Below are 22,721 nucleotides of genomic sequence, written 5' to 3' on the forward strand. Positions count from 1 at the left end.
GTTTCTAAAGCTTAAGTAATTTGTCCTAGAAAGTAGCAGAGCCCAAGATTCGGAATCCTGGCTCTTAACCATTGCACAACAGTTATATTATCTATCTACCCATCTGCCTACCCACCTACCTACACTTCCATCTACAGAACCGTTCCTCCCATTAGAGAGTCTGTCTGCCGTACAGAACCCCAGAGGCAGCCTGGTGGAAGAACAGAGGGCCTACCAGCGAGATAACCTTGAACCAGCCCATCCCTCTCTCTGAGTTTGTTGCTTTATCTCCAAACTGAGCACAGGACCTTCTTCGAGGAACTGACTGTGACAACACAAGGAAAGGAGGTTGCAGGCACTCCCAACTGTTTAACTTGAATTTTGAATTCTGAGGCCAGGTCAGCCAAGAATCGTTCTTGAAATAACTTTTTTAGTAAATAAGACAAACATCAATTTTCAAATACATTTTTTTTAAAAAGTAATTATTGGGCAGGAAAATATAAGTATTCCACACTAATTTAACCAACAGGAAACTCTATTTAAAACCCAGCTTATTATACTGCCACAAAAAATACTAATTTTCATACATGTACTTGTATCTTTAAAGACCAAGAACCAGTAGACAACTTTAATTTCTAAAATTACAGTTGTACCAAATATACTGCTATTTCCCCAACCAAGCAGCCTCCAGGCTACCGGAAGTACACCTAGATGAACAGAATGGCACTGCTTGGGGGGTATCAGAATACAGACCGGAACACCTGAGGCAACACCGGGACCGGACCATGCCCTAGTGGCCGCAGACAGAACCTGACTAAAACAGCCTTCTGACCACTGAAGATGCATGGGTGCCCCTTGACCTAGCACCTGCACAGAGCCAGGTTGACAGAGGTGACGATCTCTGTTTTACACACACAGGATCAGGGACAGCTACAGCATACACAGTGCGTGCATGCTGTAGCTCCTATCGGTCAATCAAACGCAGCAGATCCTGCTGCCATATCACAAATTTCCAGTTTTATGATGATATATGATTGACAGGCAAGTATCCACAAGTGGGCCACTTTGGAAATTAAAATAAGGGCTAATTCTATCTTAGCTATAGTCGTCAGCACACCCCCCTACCCCTATTTTGTTATTGAAGACATACTGGTACACGTTTTCACATTTGGATTCTGAGAGCAACACCAGAAATTCTAGTTAAAATGAAGATCTGGGAGAATTGGTGACAGCTGGGCACGAACATGAACACTGATTACAACGTGTCCACAGCTCCTTATGAACCAGAAAAGGACCCCCAGCTAGACAAAAGAAATGGAACTCACTCTTCTTCCCTCTTCTCAAAGAGACACACATCCCGAGGACAGACAGAATCTGGCATCCTTTTGTATAAAAGTCGCCCGCAAGTTCCTACCTGAACCATCGTGCGTACACTTTGACCAGAGAATGTAATCCCTCTCCTGGTTCCCGAGCGTCAGGGTGATCCCGCTGGAGCAGCAGACGGGGGTCAGGGCGAGCAGCTTGGCCGCAGACACGGAGTAGCAGTCTCTCTCCTTCACGGCCCACCTCTGACTCAGCATCATGTGATTGCAGGGGATCAGATACCTGGAATGACAAAACGGGCGCATTCAGTCTCCGCAATGCCCATGCCCAGGCGGCCACCTCCTGAGCCACTATCAGGACTAGTCGTGGCCAGGGGTGACCCGTCCTCTCCCCACCCTCAATCCATCCTTCCCACCAGGGCTCACGCTTTTGCTTAAAACTTGTCAAGGCCTTTCTTCTGGCAGGACAATCCCTGTGCGAGCATCTGAAGGCCTTTACAATGTAAGCTCCACAAGCGTCCTCATCTCTCAATGGATCGGCTATCCCCCTGTGCCTCTGCACCCCTGGAACCTTCACCCAAAATGTGCTCTCCCCTTTCCCTGCCTGACAAGTGCCTTGCTGTCCTACAAAGTCCAGTTTCAGTGTCACCTTCTCCAGGAAGACCTCCAGGTTTCCTATTCCACAATAGAATAGAGCTAATCTCTCCCTCCACTGTACTCACAGACCTCCACCTACGCACTAGGACCTCCTTCAATGATTTTGAAACATAATCCCAGGAACTGTGTGACTCACAGTGGGCACTGAAGGACAGCGGACCCACGGCTGAGTACAAACCTCCTCCCATATTCTCCTGGGTGACCATGAGAAAATATGGTGGCCAAAGACTCCCTGAGGGGCACGGGGCCCCGTTTGACACACAACGCTTTGGGTTGGTGATCGAAAGCATCATCATGACTGTGGAGACAAGATCTCAGCAGACCTTTCTGACACTCTTGGAACACACTGTGGGCTTTGGGGAGAAGAAAGTGTGTCTCCATGGCTTATTTTCTAACAGGGAGAAAGACCGTGCTGCTAAACAAAGGGAACAGTGGGGAAGGAGGTCACAGCAGAGCCAAGCGCCGCCTGTGTGAGCCGGAGCCAATCCCAGAGGGGCCTGCGCCTTTACGGGGACAACCACGAGCTCAAGGAAGCAGAGTGCTTTCGTTCGGTATGTAACTTCGAGGAAGAGGTAGTGTGGTGGGAAACAAGCTACAATGAAGGATTTGGTGAAAAAGATCAAAAGCACGATTTTCAGGGTATGTCTTGAGGCCTGTAGAGACTAAGCCATCTCACACCTGTTGATCTAAATGAGGAAAACCTATTGTATCCTGATGGCCGACCCACTGCAAGGGCCTGAGTCAAGGAGGAAAAGAGATTTATTCTCTTCACGGTACTTTCCACACAACACCCTAGTAACCTTCCAGTATGAAATGACAAGTTTGCCACTTAACCTTCCGTTCCCAAAAACAATCCAGTGCTCCATCTAGGGGGCTGTCCCTGCACCCCTGGGCATACACATACCCCTGAAGCCTGCACTGCTATCACTAAGATCCAGACACACCTGCTGTCTGACACGAGGCATCTATTTTCCTAAGTTCAGTTTTGTGAAAGTCCAAGGTTCCAAAAAAAGACAGTATGGGAAAGGGGGCAGGTCTGTTCTGATTCTGGGCGCAGCTGTGGGGACTTGACTCTGAGCCCTGTTAGAGAAGAAATGCTGCTCTCGGTAGAGAATGAGGCTCTCTTCACAAGGCTCCCTCTAAGCAGAGACGTTTTGGTGACCCAGAGCGATGCAGGGGGAGAGGCCGCTCCCGCCCATCTGAACGCAGCACAGCCCTGGCCCAGTGGGCACAGGGAGGCCAGTGCTGCTCCAGCACCTCGGCACCAGGCAGGGTCGGAGGGGAGGCAGCACCCATCAGAGGGGCCTCAGCCAGGGAGGAGACCACTGCAGAGGCTGCTGTGGCAACCAGTAGAAGACAGACTTGTTCATGAGTGAACCCTTCCTTCAGGGGCCCCCCATAAGTCACGGCTGATGCTTTGCAGGGGCCAAGATCTGAGGTGAGGGCAGAGGTGAGCCAGGAAAACCTATTCTGAGGGTGTTGATGTGAACTCCCCGTTCTCATAGGCTCGTGAGGCCTGGGGACATTAACATAACACTGGATTTACTGTATCCTTATTCTCATCATTGATTATTTAAGAAATAAACTGCTTCAATGCTTGTACATACTACAGGAACTTGATGACTACCTACAGCTCAAATCAAATCACATTTTATGACTAAGTTGATATACATATTTCTACTCTTTGAAATATTTTAAAAATGGTACACTGGATCAAACCTAATAAAGCTATTAAATATCACCAGTGGATAGCTTGAAATTATATTAGAATAAAGAGATATTGGGAATTTGCAACTTTGCAAATCCATGCTTTCAGTAGAAACTAAGAATTTTCTTCTGAGTAAATAAAATAGAGCTTGCCTATAGGTTGAAGGAGAGGTTCTATAACATTAGAAGTCAGGGAATCCATTCAAATGAATAGCCCCCTCGTATGCAGTGCAGTACTTCTGCTCTGCCTTTATAATGAAGGCTTGTCCCAAAGGGGAGAGCTGGAAAACCATACGCCAACCCTCTGCCCTTCCATCATTTACAGGGAAAGATAAAAAACAAATGTTCACTGTAGCATTATTTATAATAGCCAAGTTATGGAATCAACCTAGGAGTCTATTGATAGATGAATAAATAAAGAAGATGTGGTCTATATACACAATGGAATATTACTCAGCCATAAAAAAGAACGACATCCTGACACTTGTAACAACATGGATAGACATAGTGGGTATTGTATTGAGTGAAATAAGTCAGACAGAGAAAGACAAATACCATATGATTTCACTTATGTGTTAAAATTTTTTTAAAAGTCAAACAGAACAAAACAAACTCATAGAAAGATAGAACCAACTGATGGTTGCCAGAGGGGAGGGCACTGTGGGGATGGGTGACAAGGGGAAGGGAAATGCAGTCAATAACAGTGTGACAAGGTGGGACAGTGACAGGTGGTTACTGGTGTGGTAAACACATTATAAGATGTATAAATGTTTAATCACTATGTTGTACACCTGAAACTAATATAATATTGTACACCAACTGTACTTTCATTTATAAAAAGAAACAGAATGAATGTCAGATACTTCACAAATGTCAAATCAAAATGATAGCAGAAAAATCACTTAGGAATCTAGTATAAGTATTTGTCATCAAACGATCTTTTCATTTTTACTATACTTATTTGGTTGGAGATTTTCTTTAAATTCAGAAAGCGGTAAATATAATCATGAAGTAATAAATATCTGATTTTAGGAGTCCAGATTACTCAAAGCCATCCTAAAATATAGCAAAAATATATATATTTTCCTCCCTCTTTTCCTTATTTCCCCAACTTCCATTTTCTCTTTTCCTGGATAAGACTCATTAAAATAAATCATCATCACTTCTGAAACAATTTAGTAACAACCAGTCAATAACAAAGCACACAAATTGCCTATTGCTACATCAACAATAACAACAAGCAAAACAGTCCAGCCAGTGTGGCTCAGTGAATTGAGCGCCGGCCGTCCCATGGACAGAGAGGTTGTGGTTCAATTCCTGGTCAGGGCACATGCACAGGTTGCAGGATTGATGGCCAGCAGGGGGTGTGCAGGAGGCAGCCGATAGAAGTTTCTCACATGGATGTTTCTCTCTCTCCCTTCCTCTCTCTAAAAAAATCAACAAAAACACATTAAATAAATAAATAAAGCAGTGAAGTACAACGACTGAAACAAGGTGCTTCTTGTAAGATGATGATGACCTGAATAACACACCACTAGGCAAAAATCTAAAAAGCAACGTTTGTGAACTTCAAAAAGATCGTTTGGTTTTCAAAGACAGTATGGCCATGTTTCTTCTATTTGTCCTACCCTAGCTGGCTTTGTTTGCCCTCCCCCAGACATCTAACTCCCATGCTAGATGGAAATGTTCCTGAAGTGTACACACAGCTGTTCTTTGAGCAAAACAGCCTCTATCTGAACATGACAGGCAGTGCAGTTCATAAAGCTGACAATGAACCAGCACTTGGGAAAAAAACACCCTAACCAGCATATTCATAAATGGCACTCAGAGTATCAAGCAATTAAATTCTGCCCAAGCTGGGAAGCGTCCGGAACATGGGGGTGATCTGCCACTTCCCTGCCTGTCAGCATTTCCTGCCTGCCGCTGGCCTATCACATGTCATATCCACAGAGATGGGCAATTGCTCCTTGGTTTTCTGCTCACTGAAATAGCCTCTGTTTGGGGAGTATTTCAACTTACTTTCCTGATATCTCACTAAATGAAAGAAACATATCAGTTGCAAATAGATTATCACTTTGAGATGTCAATAGTTCAGAGTATTTGGGTTGCGACAAAAACTGATGTAGAGTTATTATTTATTTATCACATAACAAACAACTCAATTGAAAGGATTCACCTAATCTTCACTACTCTATGGCCTCCCAGATCTACAGATTTATCGTGCACATTTAAATGGCAGCAGAGGCAGCAACAGAAGGGTGCACTGCAAACCTATTTCTTGTGTCCCTTAAGATAAAGTTTTAAAAAATAACAGAATAAGAATTTTTCCTTGTCCTAGCTTTTGGTACAGATTCTGCAACAGAAGAGACATTGCTTTCATTAGTTTAAAATTCCACTCCCTTAAATTTGTGCAACAGTTTATAGCATTTCAACACATTTTCACAGATATCACCACAGTTGATCCTCCTAAAAGCCTTATGAGGTAGCAAATTTCAAACCCAGAATAGCTCAAGTCAAATCAGCAGTTCACTCTCCCTCTGGGGCTCTAACTGAATTCTAGCCTTGTTATCAGGTTTATTTATATATATTTTTAAAATAGTTTTTTATTGATTTTTTTAGAGAGAGGAAGGAAGAGAGAGATAGAAACATCGATGTGAGAGAGAAACATCCATCAGCTGCCTCCTGCATGCCCCCTACTGAGCCCACAATCCAGGCATGTGCCCTGATTGGGAATCGAACCAGGACCTCTCAGTCCAGGGAATGGTGCTCAATCCACTGAGCCACATCAGCTGGGCTGTTTTCATGGTTTTTGGTTTTATTAAATCTCTTTATCTCTTTCTGCTGCAAACTTAGTTACTTCCTCAATCTATCTTCTAGTTCATTAACTCTCTCTTAATCTGTGTCTTAAATGGTATTTATCCCAAACACTCAGTTTTTTATTTTAACAATTACAGTTTTTATTTATAAGAGCTCCAGTTTGTTCTTCCTCAAATCTGCCTGTCATTTTTGTGTTGTTGTTAGATTAAAAAATCCACTTTCTTAACAGAAAATAACATATGTTGGTGAAGATATGGAGAAACTGGAAACACTATGTACTGTTGGTAGGCATGTAAAACAATACAACTATTATGGAAAACAATAAAAAATATTAAATAGAATTACCATATGATCTAACAATTCCACTTCTGGGTGTATACCCAAAGAATTGCTAGTATGGTCTTGAAGAATACTTGTACACCCATAGCAGCATTATTCACAATAGCCCAAAACTGGAAGCAATCCACAGTGTCCATGAACAGATGAATGGATTGAAAAATGTGGTATATACAATGGAATATTATTCAGTCTTGAAAAGGAAAAAAATCTGACACATGGTATATAATGTGGCTGAATCTTGGAGACACTATGCTAAGTGAAATAAGTCAAGTACAAAATGGCAAACACTGTATGATTCCACCCATATGAGGTTCCTAGAGTAGTCAAATTCACAGAGATAGAAAGTAGAGTGGCAGCTGCCAAGAGCTGGGGGGACGGAGAAATCAGGAGTCTGTGTTTAATAATTAGAGTGTTTGTTTTGCAAGATGAAAACCGTTCTGAGACCGATGGTGTGATGGCTGCACAACAACATGAATGTACTTACTGCCACCGAACTGTACAATCACCAACAGTGAAGAGGGAGATTTCTGTTCTGTATATTTTACCACAACTGAAAATAATTTTTAAATGGAGGGGGGAATCAGCAATTCAGAGGACAGAGACCTGGAGGTAGAGGTTTCCTGCGTGTCTACCACATGCCCGACTTCTGTGTAAGTCCTCTTATTTGCCCTTCTCATGGATTCCCCCAAGCAGTGTGGCAGAATTAGAAATTAACTCTCCAATTAAAGGCAGCCATCATCATCATCGTCGTCATCATCATCATCATCATCATCAAAGAAACAGAAGAAAGCCTAGAACCAGATGGTTATGTCTGGCATCATTTTTCCCATTATTCTGTGTGATGATGTGTCCTTCCCTAGTCATTCCCAGGAAGTTGCTAGTCCTTACCCTGGAAATAAATACTCCTGACTTGAATGTGTAAATATTTCAACCACGAGCTGATTTCTTCACCTTCATAAGTTACAGATCTGTATTTCAAAAAAAGCTTGAACCAATACCATCTCTAAAGACAGTTTTTAACAAATGCCGCCTTATAAGCATACAAAAGGTAATGAGAGTTCACCTTGTAAAGGTAAACAGCCAGCTTCCACCCCCTGGGCTCAGCTGGCCTGGTGACCCAGAATTGGGAAGCTCTGTACCTTCTGAGCAGGGCCAGGCTTCAGGGACAGACGCCTGCGTTCCATGCTATCAGAGAAGCAGTATTCAAGAGTTCAGCATTTAATATAATCAAGCTCTGCCCTTTTTGGAGGTCAAGTCTTGTTTTGGGCAATAAAAAAGGCTTTAACAAGTTGTTCTGATGGATTTCATCCCAGCGTTGCTAATGCATTCTGTCGTATCAGTTGAGATTTGATGGGGAGCTAACGTAATCCTCTTAGGACAGATAACTAATGCCCTACCCAGACATCCAAGGCATTTACTTATGATAGGATTTGTTCGTTGCTAATGTCCTAAGAGTGGTTGCTGGTGACCTGATCTAAACCGCTGCAAGTCTAAAAATTCTTGTTAAACTTAGAAAATGAATAGGTGATACTCTCCCATAACAGGATAACTCTGCATGACCTTCACCATTATGCCACCAAGTTTTCCAGTCTGGTTTTTATCATCCCCTTCTGCAGGGTGCTACAGCTACTCTGTACCATCCCTTAAGCCAGCGGTTCTCAACGTGAGCCAGGCACCAGAATCCCCTGGAGAGTTATGAAAATGCGCCCGCCCACCCCCGGAGTTGTGGTCAGCAAGTCTGGGAAAAGGCCAGGAATGCGGACTTCTAGCCAGCTCCCGGGTGGGTGATGCCACCACTGCTGCTGTGCAGTCCCCACGATGACACTCTGCCATCCCCTTTCCTGCCACAGCTACCTCTTTGGAAACACTGTTACATCCAGTAGGAACGCCATCTCCTCCGGAATTCTACTTACAGCATGTCAAAACCCACACGGCCACCAGGGGCAGCTCAAGTCTCCTCCCTCTCTCCACACTCTGGCTTCTCCTCCCTCTCACCCTTCTTCCCAAAGAGGGATCCAGGAGGGCTGGGAAGCCCAGCAAGGAGGAAACAGGTGGAAGGTGTGCCCAGGGACCCTGGTGGGCTTTTCTGCACCACCAGAGGGGAGTGTGGGAGCACACACCCCAGCCAACTCTCCCTTTCTTCCTTTACAGAAGCATCTGCTGCCTTCAGGGACCCCAGAGGGAGAGGCAGACCTGGGCCAAAACAGGATTTGGGGTTCCTGAGTCCCCTCGCCAAATGACTAATTAACATTGTTTTAATAGTAGTCTACTCTGACTCCCCAACCCTGTCCTCCAATACTGGCCATTTGATGAAAACCTTCCCCCTGTACTTCTGAAGGACATAGCTTTTCTACCTTGTATATAAGTCCTTTTCAATTCATCTGCTCCACACCTTACTCCCTTCTAAATTGTACACAGAAAGTCCTCATTAAATATTTACTGAATTTAATAGAAACATACACACAGGTCACACAGTGCACAGTGTATTTGTACCATTACCAAAGCCAGAGTCGCAGGAATTATTTATCAACAGCATTTCATATTCAGAAAAGTTGTTTTTTTCCAAATAACACAGGTTCCCCTAAAAACGTACTTTAGGAATAAGACATTCAGCCACAGGCCAGAAGGGCTTTCAAAATAATTCTGAACATTTCCAAACATTCTATCTATTCTTTGCAGAAGCAAATTTATAACATCATGCATTTGGCTTCCTGGAAATTTTTAAAATTTTCTTTACTGATATTTTTTGAGAGAGAGAGGAAGAGAGAGATAGAAACATTGATGAGAGAGAACATCAATTGGCTGCCTTCTGCATGCCCCCCACTGGGGATCGGGCCCACAACCTGGACATGTGCCCTGACCAGGAATAGAACCAGTGACCTCTTGGTGCATGGGCCGATGCTCAACCACTGAGCCACCCTGGCTAGGTTGAAAATTTTTAATAGTAAAACTAAAATTAACCTTGGAAAATAATTAAATTTATTCTCTTGATAACTTTCCTTAGATGCACAGCCCCTAGTTAGCTTATATTACCAAAGGAAAATATAAGAGCCATAGTACAGAGTGAGTCTCTCGAAAGGGAACAAAAGATGGCAACTCACCTCAGAACGAGTTGTAACATCACGTCCTCACAGTGTAAGCCGATGAGAGTCCTAAATAATGCCAGGGACACCACACAGAGCTGGGGAGCGATAAACAGGTTCTATTTCAGATATTGAAAAGACAGCTCTACTCTCCACAGATGGCAAATAAATCCAAATCACAAAATAAAACGGCCTCTTTGCTTAGCAGTTTTGATAAAAACACGGGGCTGCCAGAGAGAACGTGTATGATGTGTACTCAGGCTCAGTTCCCTGCAGGATTCAGTTAGGAAGACGAAGCCCAGAACTACACCATTACGCAGAACTGCCCTCCTACAAAATGCCTCGCTCGGGTGTCCACCTGTTTAAGATCCAGATCAAGACCCTCCAACATACACATATGCACACATGTGCATGCACCCTCTCCAGAGCTCCTGCTCGTCCCTGGTTTGCCTAATTATTTTCAAATGAGACATTAATTATCTACAGGCAGGGCTAACAGAAAACTGCATATGCCCTGCCAACTCTCCCTCTCGAGTTCTCAACCCTGAGCCTCAGCCCCTCTGGGCTTTGGAGCAAACAGTCTCCTTGGTTCCATTTTCAGCAGGGCCGAGGGTGCGATAATATACTTATCTAAGAAGCTCATTAAAAAAACAAGACTTCTTTCACTCTAATTTCTAAAAAGGAATGATAAACAACCAATCAGGAAGAAAACCAAAGGTATATCATAAAATCACCATGCCCCTTGGGGAGTAAGCTTTTATCGTTCTACCGGGCCACATGAGTAATTCAGGCGTGTGTCCTGAGAGCTGTAGGGGCAGCTTTCTCTGGATCTTAAAAAAGTGGAAATAAGAGCACATACACATTTTGTAGGAGGGTAATCCTGCATAATGGTCTAATTCCAGGCGCAGTCTTTCTAATCAAATCCTGTAGGAGAACTGATAGTCTGAATACACATTCTCTGTTTCTGACTACAACTCAATGATAAAAAGACAAGTACACTGTGCTGAGCACCTTAGACATTGATTTGAAGGGGTTACTATGGTAATATTATCTATAATACAGTATTGTTAACTACAATCACCATGCTATATATTAGATTCCCCAGAACTTATTCATTTTATAAGTGGACGTTTATACTCTTTGACTAACACTGGGCAGTATTATAAACTACAGTAGCTAGTTAAGCTTTTATTTTTAGAGTAAGCATATTGTCCCATAAGCTTAACTAATTATTTTTTAAGGTTAGTCTATGTGTATTATCAGTTATTTGGTTCAGTTCACTAGTTTAGGAATTTAACTTTCAATCTATTGATATCGTTGAATCTGAAGTATATCACTTATAGATGGCATATAATTAGATCTTCTTTTCTTATTCAATCGGACAATCTCTGCCTTTCAATTAAGTTTTTTAACCTATTCACATTTAATATTATTGTTATAATTAGATTTCTGTCTGTTTTACTTTTTGTTTTCTTCATGTCTCATGGGTTTTTGTTCTCCTATTCCTCTGTTACTGTCTTGTTTTGTATTATGTAAATATTTTCCCTGGTATAACATTTTTATTCCTTTAATAATTTTTTCTATTTATTTATTTTGGTTAATCCTCACCTGAGGATATTTGATTTTTAGGCAGAGTGGAAGGGAGGGGGGCGGAGAGAGAGAGAAACATGGATGGGAGAGAAACACATTGATTGCCTCCCACACAACCCTGACCGGGGCTGGGGATCGAACCTGCAACCCAGGTGCACACCCTTGACTGGGAATCAAACCTGCGACACTTCAGTCCAAGAGCCAATACTTGTTAACCTCTGAGGGAAACTGGCTAGAGCTATATATACATTTTTAAATCCTCACTTGAGGACATGTTCATTGTTTTTAGAGGGAAGGGAGAGAGGGAAACATTGATGGGTTGCCTCCTGTACTAACCCTGACGGGAACTGAACCAGCAACCTAGGTATGTGCCCTGACCTGGTCATCAAACCCGTGACCTTTTGGCATACAGGATGATGCTCCAACCAACCGAGCCACACCGGCCAGGGCTCACTATATGCTCTAGGCCTTACCATATACATCCTAACTGACCAGACTTTACTTCAGATTTATACTACATTAGTTCCAATGAAACAGAGAAATATTACTGCTATATATCTCTACTCCTTCTAACCCCCTTCTGTGCTATTATTGTTGTACACATTATATCTATATGTTACACTGTTAAGTTATTATTCTTTTACTTTTAAAACAACAATTGTAATTAAATAGAGATAGCCCTTGGCGGGGGGTGAGGGGTGCAAAGGGCAACACTGATAGTGTAAGAGGGTTTCCAAAGTTGATCTAGAATGAATTCCTAAATTCACAGCTGCCCAGACTTCCATTTCAAAACACCTGAGGACAGCAACACACTCTCTAACACCCAGACGCGCCACACTCTGTCTTTGGCTTTGCCTGCGCTCATGCCCGTGCCCCCTGCACCATGCTCCTCAGGGGCACTTTCTGCTCCTTCCACAGAAGGGAGTGCCCACCCAGAAACTGAGAAAAATGTCCTATGAAAGGAAGGAAGTGCCAGCTCTCTGACAAAAGGGCTTCTACTAGCAAAATGCATGATGTAGTTCTAAAATAGGAAAGGTAACAGCTGCAAGGAAAAGGGGGGGAGGGTACTCATAATCTTATTCCAAATCAAAACTCTCCTAAAATCTTACCCGAAATGGGGTGTTGATTCGACTCGTGAGAGTGTCTAGGATGTGGACATTCTCGTGCTGGTGCAACAGGATGAAACGGAGGAAGATCTCAAGTAGTGCTGGCTCCGAGACGCTGCGCAGAAATAGGTCCAGATACGCCGTTGTGGTCATGACCTCCTCCACAGTCACCTGGGGCCAATGACAGAGTGAGCGCAGGTGAGCATCCTCTCAGAGCTGCAACGCATGCCTCCCCAGCGGCCCCTGGCCTGACTTCAGTGACCCCATCAAGGCAAGAACACACCTGCCTCAAGAACACACTTCAGAGCTTCATCTGAAGCCTGTAACCTATTCACATTCCACAACGCCTCACGCTGCTTCTGCCCTTCAGTTCAGCACGGGGAAAGCAACGCCGGAAGAAGCAGTTCAAGTGTTCAGACGGCTCTAATCATCAAATGCAGTTCATATGCCATAAAGATTTTAGTGTGAGAACACAGGAGGAAAAGGATAATGGAAAGTATTTACATGGGCAGTGAAGGATTAATTAGATAGTTCAGCATTACTTGGTTCATTATTAGTCATTCAATAAGTATTTATTGAGACCTGCTATGGACAAGAAGCTGGAAACATTACGAAAGAAAAAAAAAATATATATATATATATAGAGAGAGAGAGATAGATATAGATATAGATATAGATATAGATATAGATATAGATATATATTTGTCCAGGAAGATGGATTACAAATATATGACCTAGCAAACAAAATAATATAATAATATATGGCAAAGGAGAGGTAAAGATACAAAGTGATGCGGATGTTTGGACATGTTTCTGGAAAGATGCAAGTCACATTTTAATAACTAAATAATATACATAAAGTGTTATTTATAAACTGCTATAAGAGTTTACTGCTTATAAAGTAACTGTGACTTTTTTATAATAGAAATTAGTATTTTCCACAAGGTGTAATTTTTTCCATGCAGCAAAATGTCAGTCTTTCAGAAAACGGAACACTCTACAGCACCAAGGTTTTCAACAGGCTGAGGATTTGATGCTTAAAGCATCAAAGAATTAATTTTACCATTGTGACTGGGAATATTTTAAGAGCTGTAGATACATTTGTCTTCGTCAAAGCAGAGTATAACATCTCTTGATGACTAAGGGTCATCAATTGCCTTACTCTCTGTAGTACAGAAATACACAAATGGGGGCTACGGGAAAATCACTAGGGAAACAGTTCACAACTTCCGACTCCAACCCTCTGCCCTGGAAATCTCAGGCATCTCCCCCGCCGTGAGTCTACCGTGCCTGATGATACGTGAAACGGCTGGCGATGCTTTCAGCGCGATTACATCTCCTCTTTGTCAGTTTTCCATCTTCTTTATTTCTCCCTTTAAAAGTGTTAACTGTCACTTTATCATACTATTTCTAGGCCATTCCTTTTAGATACATTTCTCTTCTCCTTGTAATTTTCTGCTTTCAACGTCTACAAAGCAGTTTAGAACCTCAATCTCCAAATCTGCTTATATAAGTACAGATAGGCTTGTGTGGACGCATCTGTGCACGAATACTTCCCTATCTTCTATAGAGTTATTGGTTCTTAGGTATGTGCCAGCTAGATGAGCCCAGGTGGGTAAGAGGGGACCAAGCCAGCGCTGTCTGTTTTCTTTATTGTGAGCGAGGCATGCCTACACAGTGCATTTCTGCCCCCTCTCGGGATCTGCTGACTGCTCCCCAGCAGCAGTCCCCTGGTGGTCTGAGCACTGCCTTGGAGGGCAGACACCCTTCTCTCGCCACTCATGTGAGATCCTCAAATACTCGACACACCACTGTGTCATCTGAGCAACTGCAAAGGGCTCTCTGATGCTTACGCATCAAAGGAAACGTAAGCATCAACCGCTTGGCAAATAAATGACCTTGAGAAGAGAGCTTCTCATGGGCTGCCCCAGCTTCTGAAACCCACGGCTTCTACCCCTGTGTTTTCCAGTGTTCTCTGGTTACAGGCTGCGGGCACTCCTGATCCTGCCCGTGCCTGTTTCCTTAGTAGTCCAGCGCAGTGTACCAGTCCAGTACAGACGCAGCTCTTAACAAACACTTCCCGCATACATGACACCCTCCAAGGACCCAGTGATTTACACTGACCAGAGTCAAGCCTCATTTCTTATTCTTCCCTCTTCTCCGCCTGTGTTCTGAAGGTCCCAGAGAGTGGGGACATTGTTAATAAAGACATAAAATAACTGATGTCACCAAGCGGCTATGGGGGAAATGGCTCACCACACCTAACAGGTAGCTTCATTAGCTCACACCCATCCCTCTGCTGCCATCCCAGAGCACTTCAGCAGAAATGTCATCCACGATCACTCAGGCAGAAGTCTAATTCCCTACCACTGTTGATCACTAGAAAAAAGGAGTACAAATCACTCCAAAGGGGCCATGCGTGGAGATTCTGCAAGACCATACGGCGATCTTACCCCCTGGGCTCTGCTGAGCGGACATGCCATGCAGAACCCAGGAGCTGCCTTGACACCAGTAATGCAGCATCAGCTGGCTCCCCCTTGAGTTGCACATGACCTTAATAAGCTCAAAAGCACAGCAATCAACTCTTTAGAATATGAGTATCAGGCTTTGGGGGCTGGCATGAAAGAGGGCACTCAGCATCTATTGTTTACGATGCTTAGGCTGGATACATGAAAGATTTTTTTTTAAAAGAAATGCAAGTTGTCGTTTATAAGTTAAGAGGATTTAAGAAAATACTTGGAGGGGCAGCATTTACATAACGTGGTATAAATATAATAGACCCAAATCTATTAAGCATCGAGTTGCATATACTTTATAAATCGAGATCATACTCACCTTAAACTAACACCTGAACGAGGAAAATCTGCTCCCCTCTCTTTCCCTCTCTTCCCTCCTCCATATTGTCAGAGCCCTGAGGAGCCTTTTATCCCAGAAAAATCTTCTCCTGCCCTATTATCTTACTTTCCAGAATCTTCCTCTAATCCCCCAAATAGGCGACCTTCTTAATGAGAATGAGACCAGAGCCTAAGTGTGATCACTTGAAAGCTAACGATAAACCAGGGAAAGCAGCTGGGCTGTGCAGACGGTACAACTGAAGCTCCCACTAATGCCCCAAAGAGGGAGTGTTAGCCAAACAGGAAGGCAGCCTTCTCTTCGTGGTCCAATTATAAAGGCCCATCAGTTGTTGATAGTAAGATCTTTTGACTGTCAATGTTCATTTACCTTGTTCTATAAAGAATTGCTGGTAGCTACAAATTTATAGACAAATTCTAGAAGAAACAGTAAACGGGTTCTATTTTACCACCATATAATACACAATAATAAAGTTTAAGGATAGTAAAGCTTGGGAATGTTATTTCTTACTAACGGTAGAACAAAATGACTACAATAACCTAAGGAATACTACACAATAATAAAGTGTAAGGATAGTAAAGCTTAGGAATGTTATTTCTTACTAAAAGTAGAACAGAATGACTACAATAACCTAAGGAAAACTCGTTTCTACAAACAAATAGTTATTCTTGACAAGGTAAGTACAACTGTGAACCAAAACAGTGTATCAGCTTAGGTACTCTTTTTTCCCTAGTTGAGGTAAAATTGGTACATAGCATTATATTAGTTTGAGGTGTACAACATAATAATTTGATCTTTGTATACACTACAGTGATTACCACAATAAGTCTAGTTGCCATTCATCACCACACAATTGACCCCCTTTACCCATGTCACCTACCCCCTAACCCCCTTTCCCTCTGACAATCACCAATCTGCTCTCTGTATCTGTGAGTTTTGTTATTTGGTTTGTTCCTGTGTTTTAGTTTTTAGATTCCACTTTTAGGTGAAATCATATGGTATATGTCTGTCTGTCTGATTTATTTCACTTAGCACTTAGCATAATATCCTCAAGGTCTTATCCACATTGTTGCAAATGGCAAGATCTCCTTCTTGTTATGGCTGAGTAATAATCTAGTGTGTGTGTGTGTGTGTGTGTGTGTGTGTGTGTGTGTGTGTGTGTGTGTGTATCTCACATCTTCTTCATCCATTCATCTATTGATGAACATTTAGGTTGTTTTCATTTCTGGGCTATTGTAAATAATGCCCATATTAACCAAAGCAATCTACAGATTCAATGCAATCCCTATCAATATTCTAATGGCATTCTTCATAGAACTAGAACAAATAACTCTAAAATTTGTATGGAACCACAAAAGACCCTAAATAGCCAAAGCAATCTTAATAAAGTAGAACATGGTAGAAGGCATTACATTACCTGATTTCGAACTATACTACAAAGCAATAGTAATCAAACAGTATGGTACTGGAATAAAAACAGACACATAGATCAATGGAACAGAATAGAGAGCCCAGAAATAAACCCACACACATACAGCCAATTGATTTATGACAAAGGAGCCAAGAATATACAGTGGGAAAAGGACAGTCTCTTCAATATCTGGTGGAAAAACTAAACAGATACTCACAAAAGAATGAAACAAAACCAATCTCTCATACCATACACAAAATTAACTCAAAATATATTAAAGACAGGAAGGTAAGACCTGAAATCATAAAATTCCCAAAAGAAAACATAGGCAGCAAGCTCCTTGCCTCAGGTCTCGGTAATGATTTTTTTAATTTGACTCTTAAAACAAAGACAACAAAAGCAAAAATAAACAAGTGAGAGAACCCAGAAATGGACCCAAGGCAATACGCTGAATTAATATTTGACAAAGGTGGCAAGAGCATACAGTGGAGTAAGGACAGCCTCTTTAATAAATGGTGTTGAGAAAATTGGACAGCTACATGCAGAAAAATGAAACTAGAGCATCAACTTACACCCTACACAAGAATAAACTCAAAATGGATAAAAGACTTAAATGTGACTCATGAATCCATAAAAATCCTAGAAGAAACTGTAGGCAACAAAATTTCAGACATCATACGCAGCAGAATTTTCACGGATACATCACCTAAGGCAATAGAAACAAAGGAGAAAATGGACACATGGGACTACATCAAACTCAAAAGCTTCTGCACAGCGAAAGATACAATCATCAAAAACGAAAGGCTACCCACTGTATGGGAGAACATAATTGCCAATAATATATCAGATAAGGGGTTAATTTCCAATATATAGAGAGTGCTCATACAACTCAACAAAAGGAAGACAAAGAACCCAATTGAAAAATGGGCAGAGGAATTAAATAGACACCTCTCCAAACAGGACATACAAATGGCTAAGAGACATATGAAGAAATGCTCAACATCACTAATCATCAGAGAGATGCAAATTAAAACAACAATTAGGTATCACCTCACACCTGTCAGAATGGCCGCCATCAACAAATCATCAAACAACAAGTGTTGGCAAGGGTGTGGAGAAAAGGGGACTCTAATACACTGCTGGTGGGAATGCGGACTGGTGCAGCCACTATGGAAAACAATATGGTGTTACCTCAAAAAATTAAAAATTTAACTTCCATTTGACCCAGTGATCCCACTTCTAGGAATATACCCTAAGAAGCCTAAAACACCAATCAGAAAGAATATATGTACCCCCATGTTCATAGCAGCACTATTTACAATAGCTAAGATCTGGAAACAGCCCAAGTGTCCGTCAGTAGATGAATGGATAGAAAAGCGGTGGTACATATACACAATGGAGTACTATGCAGCTGTAAGAAAGAAAGATCTCTAATCCTTTGAGACGACATGGAGGGACCTGGAAAGTATTATCCTAAGCGAAACAAGCCAAACAGAGAAAGTCAAGTATCATATGATCTCACTTATTTGTGGAATATAATGAACATAACAGTCTGAGGAATGGGGTAGTCCCAGACACGTGGAAGTGGGGTACAGACTGACAATCCCCAGAAGAGGGGGTGGTGGGGGAGAGATAAACCACAGAACTTATATGCATGTGTGCATGAACAATGGACATGGACAACAAAGGTGGGGACAGGGTGGGGAGGGAAAAGGAGGGGGGAATCAGTGGGGGGAAAAGGAGAAACATTTGTAACAAAAATAAATTAATTAATAAAAAATAAAATAAACAAGTGAGACTACATCAAACTAAAAGCTCCTGCAAAGCAAAGGGAACCATCAACAAAATAGAAAGGTCACCTACTGAAGGGGAGAAAATATTTTCAAATCATGTATCTGATAAGGGGTTAATATTCAAAATATATGAATAACCCAGAAAAACTCAATAGCAGAAATCCAATTAAAAATGGGCAATACAAAAAAACACACAATGAGATTACCTAACATCTATTAGAATGGCTAATATTGAAAAGACAAGAAACAAGAGTTGGCGAGGATGTGGAGAAAGGGGGACCCTCATACACTGTTGGTAGGAATGTAAACCGGTACAGCCACCATTAAAAACAGATCTATTTCCTCAAAAAATCAATAATAGAACTACCATACAATCCAGCAATTCCACTTCTGGGGACGTATCCAAGGGAAACAAAAACACTAATTTGAAAAGATACATGCACCCCTCTGTTCACTGGAGCAGTATTTACAACAGCACAGGCTCCCCTATGTGCTTACTTCTCAGCCAGGTTGTAGGAAGGAGCCCTGACTCGGGTACTTCCTTTCACTGCTCTCAAGTCCAGTCTAGTCTACCCTTTGAAACAAATCTTTCTCCACCCGCCTTTCCACCCCCCACTAGCCCTTCCCTGAGTCCTCCTTCGTGCCAAGTACTCTTCACCAATCCCTTAACCTGCTGTTTTTCCAACTATAGTTTAAGAGCCCAAAGCGGGTAGTGAAGTCAATGTTCACTAATGGTTTAGACCTGATTCAAATAGAAAATATTAGAGTACATTGCATGTAGTAAGAGGAAGTACTGTTTGTGAAACTTTGGTATAAGTATTTTATTCAAACTATATGTAATACAATATATGATATGCATATGTGCTTTGTTATATATTCCGTAAAACACACACACACACGAATGTATAGAACAATGTCTGGCTGTGTGTTACTGTCAAAAGCATCTGAGAAACACTGAAGTAGTGCCGCTAACCAAGCCAGTCCACAGTCCTTTCTGCCTCCCCCCCCCCCACCCCCGTTCTCGGCACTGGTTTCCTGCACCCCGGCTGCGGCCCTGCGTGGTCTGGTCTGGAAGAAGCATGGGCGTAATTGAGATCAGTTCTCCTAGCAGGGTGGCAACTGAGCTCACAGTAAATTTACTCCTTTTTATCGTAGCCTAAGAGCTCCGCAGTACATTTTTAAAATTAAAATCCCAAGCTTCTCAGAAACAGACAAAATAAAGTTTGCTTTCTTTTAAAAAGAGGGTGGGTGGGAAGGGAGGAGTTGACACATGAGTCATACTCCACTGCTACAAATTCCCTCCAGCCCGAGCCCGGGCCCAGCCCACATCCTGCCCACACTACAGCAGCACATTAGCTCCATGCACAGTGCAGGAGTGAAACTGAGCATATAGACATTCCGACCTTTCTGTAATCAGCGCTCTTTGCGAAATTCCATTTGCATCTAAATTAGCATCAGAATCCTCCCTGTAAAGGCAGGATTATATGTGTCCTGAAAAATAAATTTCCCACCTGCTAACTGTTTTTCTGTGTGTGTTTGTGATCCAGTCACATTGAAACAAACAGATGGGTCCCACCTTCTGTCACTCAGGCAGGTGGCAGGCAGTGAGGGCAGGTGACTGTTGCACCCCCTCCAGGTTAGAAGCCACAGTTCCTTGGCTTTTCCTTTGACTAAGAGGAGAAAACTAGCAAACCAAGCGTTCAGCCCAATCATCTGAGAGCCCTCAGCCCCAGGGGTTCCAACGGGAAAGTAAGGGGATGAGACCCAGGTGAACGACGCCCACTGAAACCAGCAGTGGGGACAGGAATGATGAGGCATGAGACAGGCATGACGGGGTGTTTCTGGGGAACACAGGCTGACCCTGCTCGCTGCTGGCAGAGAGAGACAAGCCAACAGACAGGCAGGAGGCATGTCCACCCAAGTGCAATCAAGGGCAGCAGCTAAACAGGCTCCTCCAAGGACACAGAGCTCAAAGAACATTCAAGTACAGAAGGGCAGACAGACTCCCTGGTTCTCAGCGAGCAGCCCCACTGTTTCAGCCAAACACTCAGGACGGAAAGCATTCAATTACTCCAAGTCTGAAAGAGTCTGCAGCTGATCACTCAGGCTCCCTCCCCCGGGGTCCCCTCGCCCTCCTGCCTGTTCCTTGACCTCCAGGCCACACACTTCCTCACACCACTGCCAGAGGGAGGCTGGGGAGGTACACCGAGGTGATATCCAAAGTGTGTGAGTTTGGCTATTTATTCCTAAACTATCTGAGGAAGGAGGAATTAACATGAGAGCTGCAATGACCTCAGCAACACATTTCAAGTAAAGAATATTAAAAAATAATGCCCTGGCCAGTTTGGCTCAGCGGTTAGAGCGTCAGCCCATGGACCAGAAAGTCCCAGGTTTGGTTCCCGCTAAGGGCACGTACCTCGGTTGCAGTTTGTCCCCAGCCCAGTTGGGGTCATGCGGGTGGCAACCACTCGATGTGTCTCTCTCACATCAATCTTTCTCTCTCTCTCTCTCCTTCCCTCTTTCCCTCCCGCTCTATCTGAAGATAAATGCAAAAAAAAAGTCCTCTGGTGAGGATAAATAAATAAATAAATAAATAAATAAATAAAACCAGTCTCTGCCCTTCTTCCCAGTGTTTCTTCAATGTATCTCTAACGCATTAGATATAATAATTAAATCAATCAAGTGTAAATGAACAGATCAGTTAAATATCATGAACTTGTATTTTCTGAGGGAAGAGGAAGGAGTAAATGAATGGCTTTGCAGAGTTCTCCCAGACCTGACTGGTGAGACCTCACCACCTACCACAGGGGAGGCAGAGCTGGGCCGGGGGCGGGGGGCGGGGTGGTGGCAGCCCGCAGGGGAGACGCACCCTGGGAGGCAGTGCCACGTGCCCTGCCCGGGCGATGGTGGTGCTCCAGGGCCTCGCGTCTTCCTTGCGGGGCTCTGCTCCTGGAAGCACACCCACACGCACTGCACTCGTCCGAAGGTGAGGTGTGCAAATAAACACCATCTGAGTGATGGTCCTCCCCCAAGCACACCTCTGTTATTTGGGGTTTGGTTGGTTTTTCTCACATTTCCCACTTTGTTCTCAGTGTATAGATTTCATCATCACGAATGACATCAACTGTTGCGGATGCTGTGCCTTTGGGGTTCCCACCTTCTTGCACTTCCTGGCAATGGGAACACCTGGAACGGCCCTGTGCAAGAATCATTCAGTGCACAGGCTGCTCCACCAGGGCTGGGGGGAGGAGGAGGACAAGCACACTGCGGAGTGTCCTGCTGCTGCAACAGAAGCCGAGAGCACTGGGAACTCCTAACTCAGACCCGCACCTCTGAGGTCTCAGCCAGAGTTAGGGAGCAGTGTGAGCCTCGCAGGGCGCACGGCTGCCAGCAAGGAGGAGAAAGGGAGGCTTCGTGGTTTTGGAAAGAGGACAGGCTTTGGAGCTGCACAGACCCAAGTTCAAATCCTCACTTGTATCATATGACTCAATCTCTTTGAGCTGGTCTTCTTCTCTGAAAAATGGAAATAGTTTTCTATCTTTACAAGAATTGAGAAGATAAGAGTTAATGTGTATAAATCTCAACACAGAAAGGACTCAGTAAAGAGTAGCTACTGCTTTCTGATTAGGGGCATCCACCTTAAAATAAGCCAAACTGGGGCAAGAAAGGACCTGGAAGTACATGGGGCAGGGGGGTACCTGGTGAGCAAAGAAAATATGCCTGCCTGCATATTTGGGGGTGGGGTGGGGAGTACAACAGTCCTTATAGAAAAAGACCTACCTCTACTATTTCCACCCCTCCGCCCAACTCCCTCCCAGGCATTTTGCAGAACCAGGAAATGGTGAGGTGGTCACAAGAGATGGGCTAAGACAGACCCCAAAAGCAAGTGTGTCCTAGAACAGGCTGGAGTTAGAGAGAGGACACTGGAACTCTCTAAAATATTGTTTTGTCTAATTGTCAATGTTAGTGCATTTAAACCTAGTTCTAATCTTGCAGGGACAGCTGACCACTATCTGAGAGTAGAAATAAAGCTGCCACCACCAACAAGAATGCCCCTATCTATG

General features: G+C 43.2%; 1 protein-coding gene across 2 annotated transcripts in view; it reads right to left on the reverse strand.

Annotated features, from left to right (window-relative positions):
- Positions 1-22,721, reverse strand: part of FAM160A1 (family with sequence similarity 160 member A1) — a 205,110-nt gene that overhangs the window by 16,273 nt on the left and 166,116 nt on the right. For both annotated transcript variants that reach the window (XM_036241789.1, XM_036241787.1), the window contains 3 exons: positions 12,604-12,771; positions 9,923-10,002; positions 1,394-1,584 (listed from right to left, as the gene is read on the reverse strand). In XM_036241789.1, the coding sequence (XP_036097682.1) occupies positions 1,394-1,584; positions 9,923-10,002; positions 12,604-12,771 (439 nt within the window). The remainder of the gene's footprint in view (positions 1-1,393; positions 1,585-9,922; positions 10,003-12,603; positions 12,772-22,721) is intronic.

Source organism: Molossus molossus, unplaced genomic scaffold, assembly GCF_014108415.1.
Source record: "Molossus molossus isolate mMolMol1 unplaced genomic scaffold, mMolMol1.p scaffold_m16_p_4, whole genome shotgun sequence".
Lineage (NCBI taxonomy): Eukaryota > Metazoa > Chordata > Mammalia > Chiroptera > Molossidae > Molossus > Molossus molossus.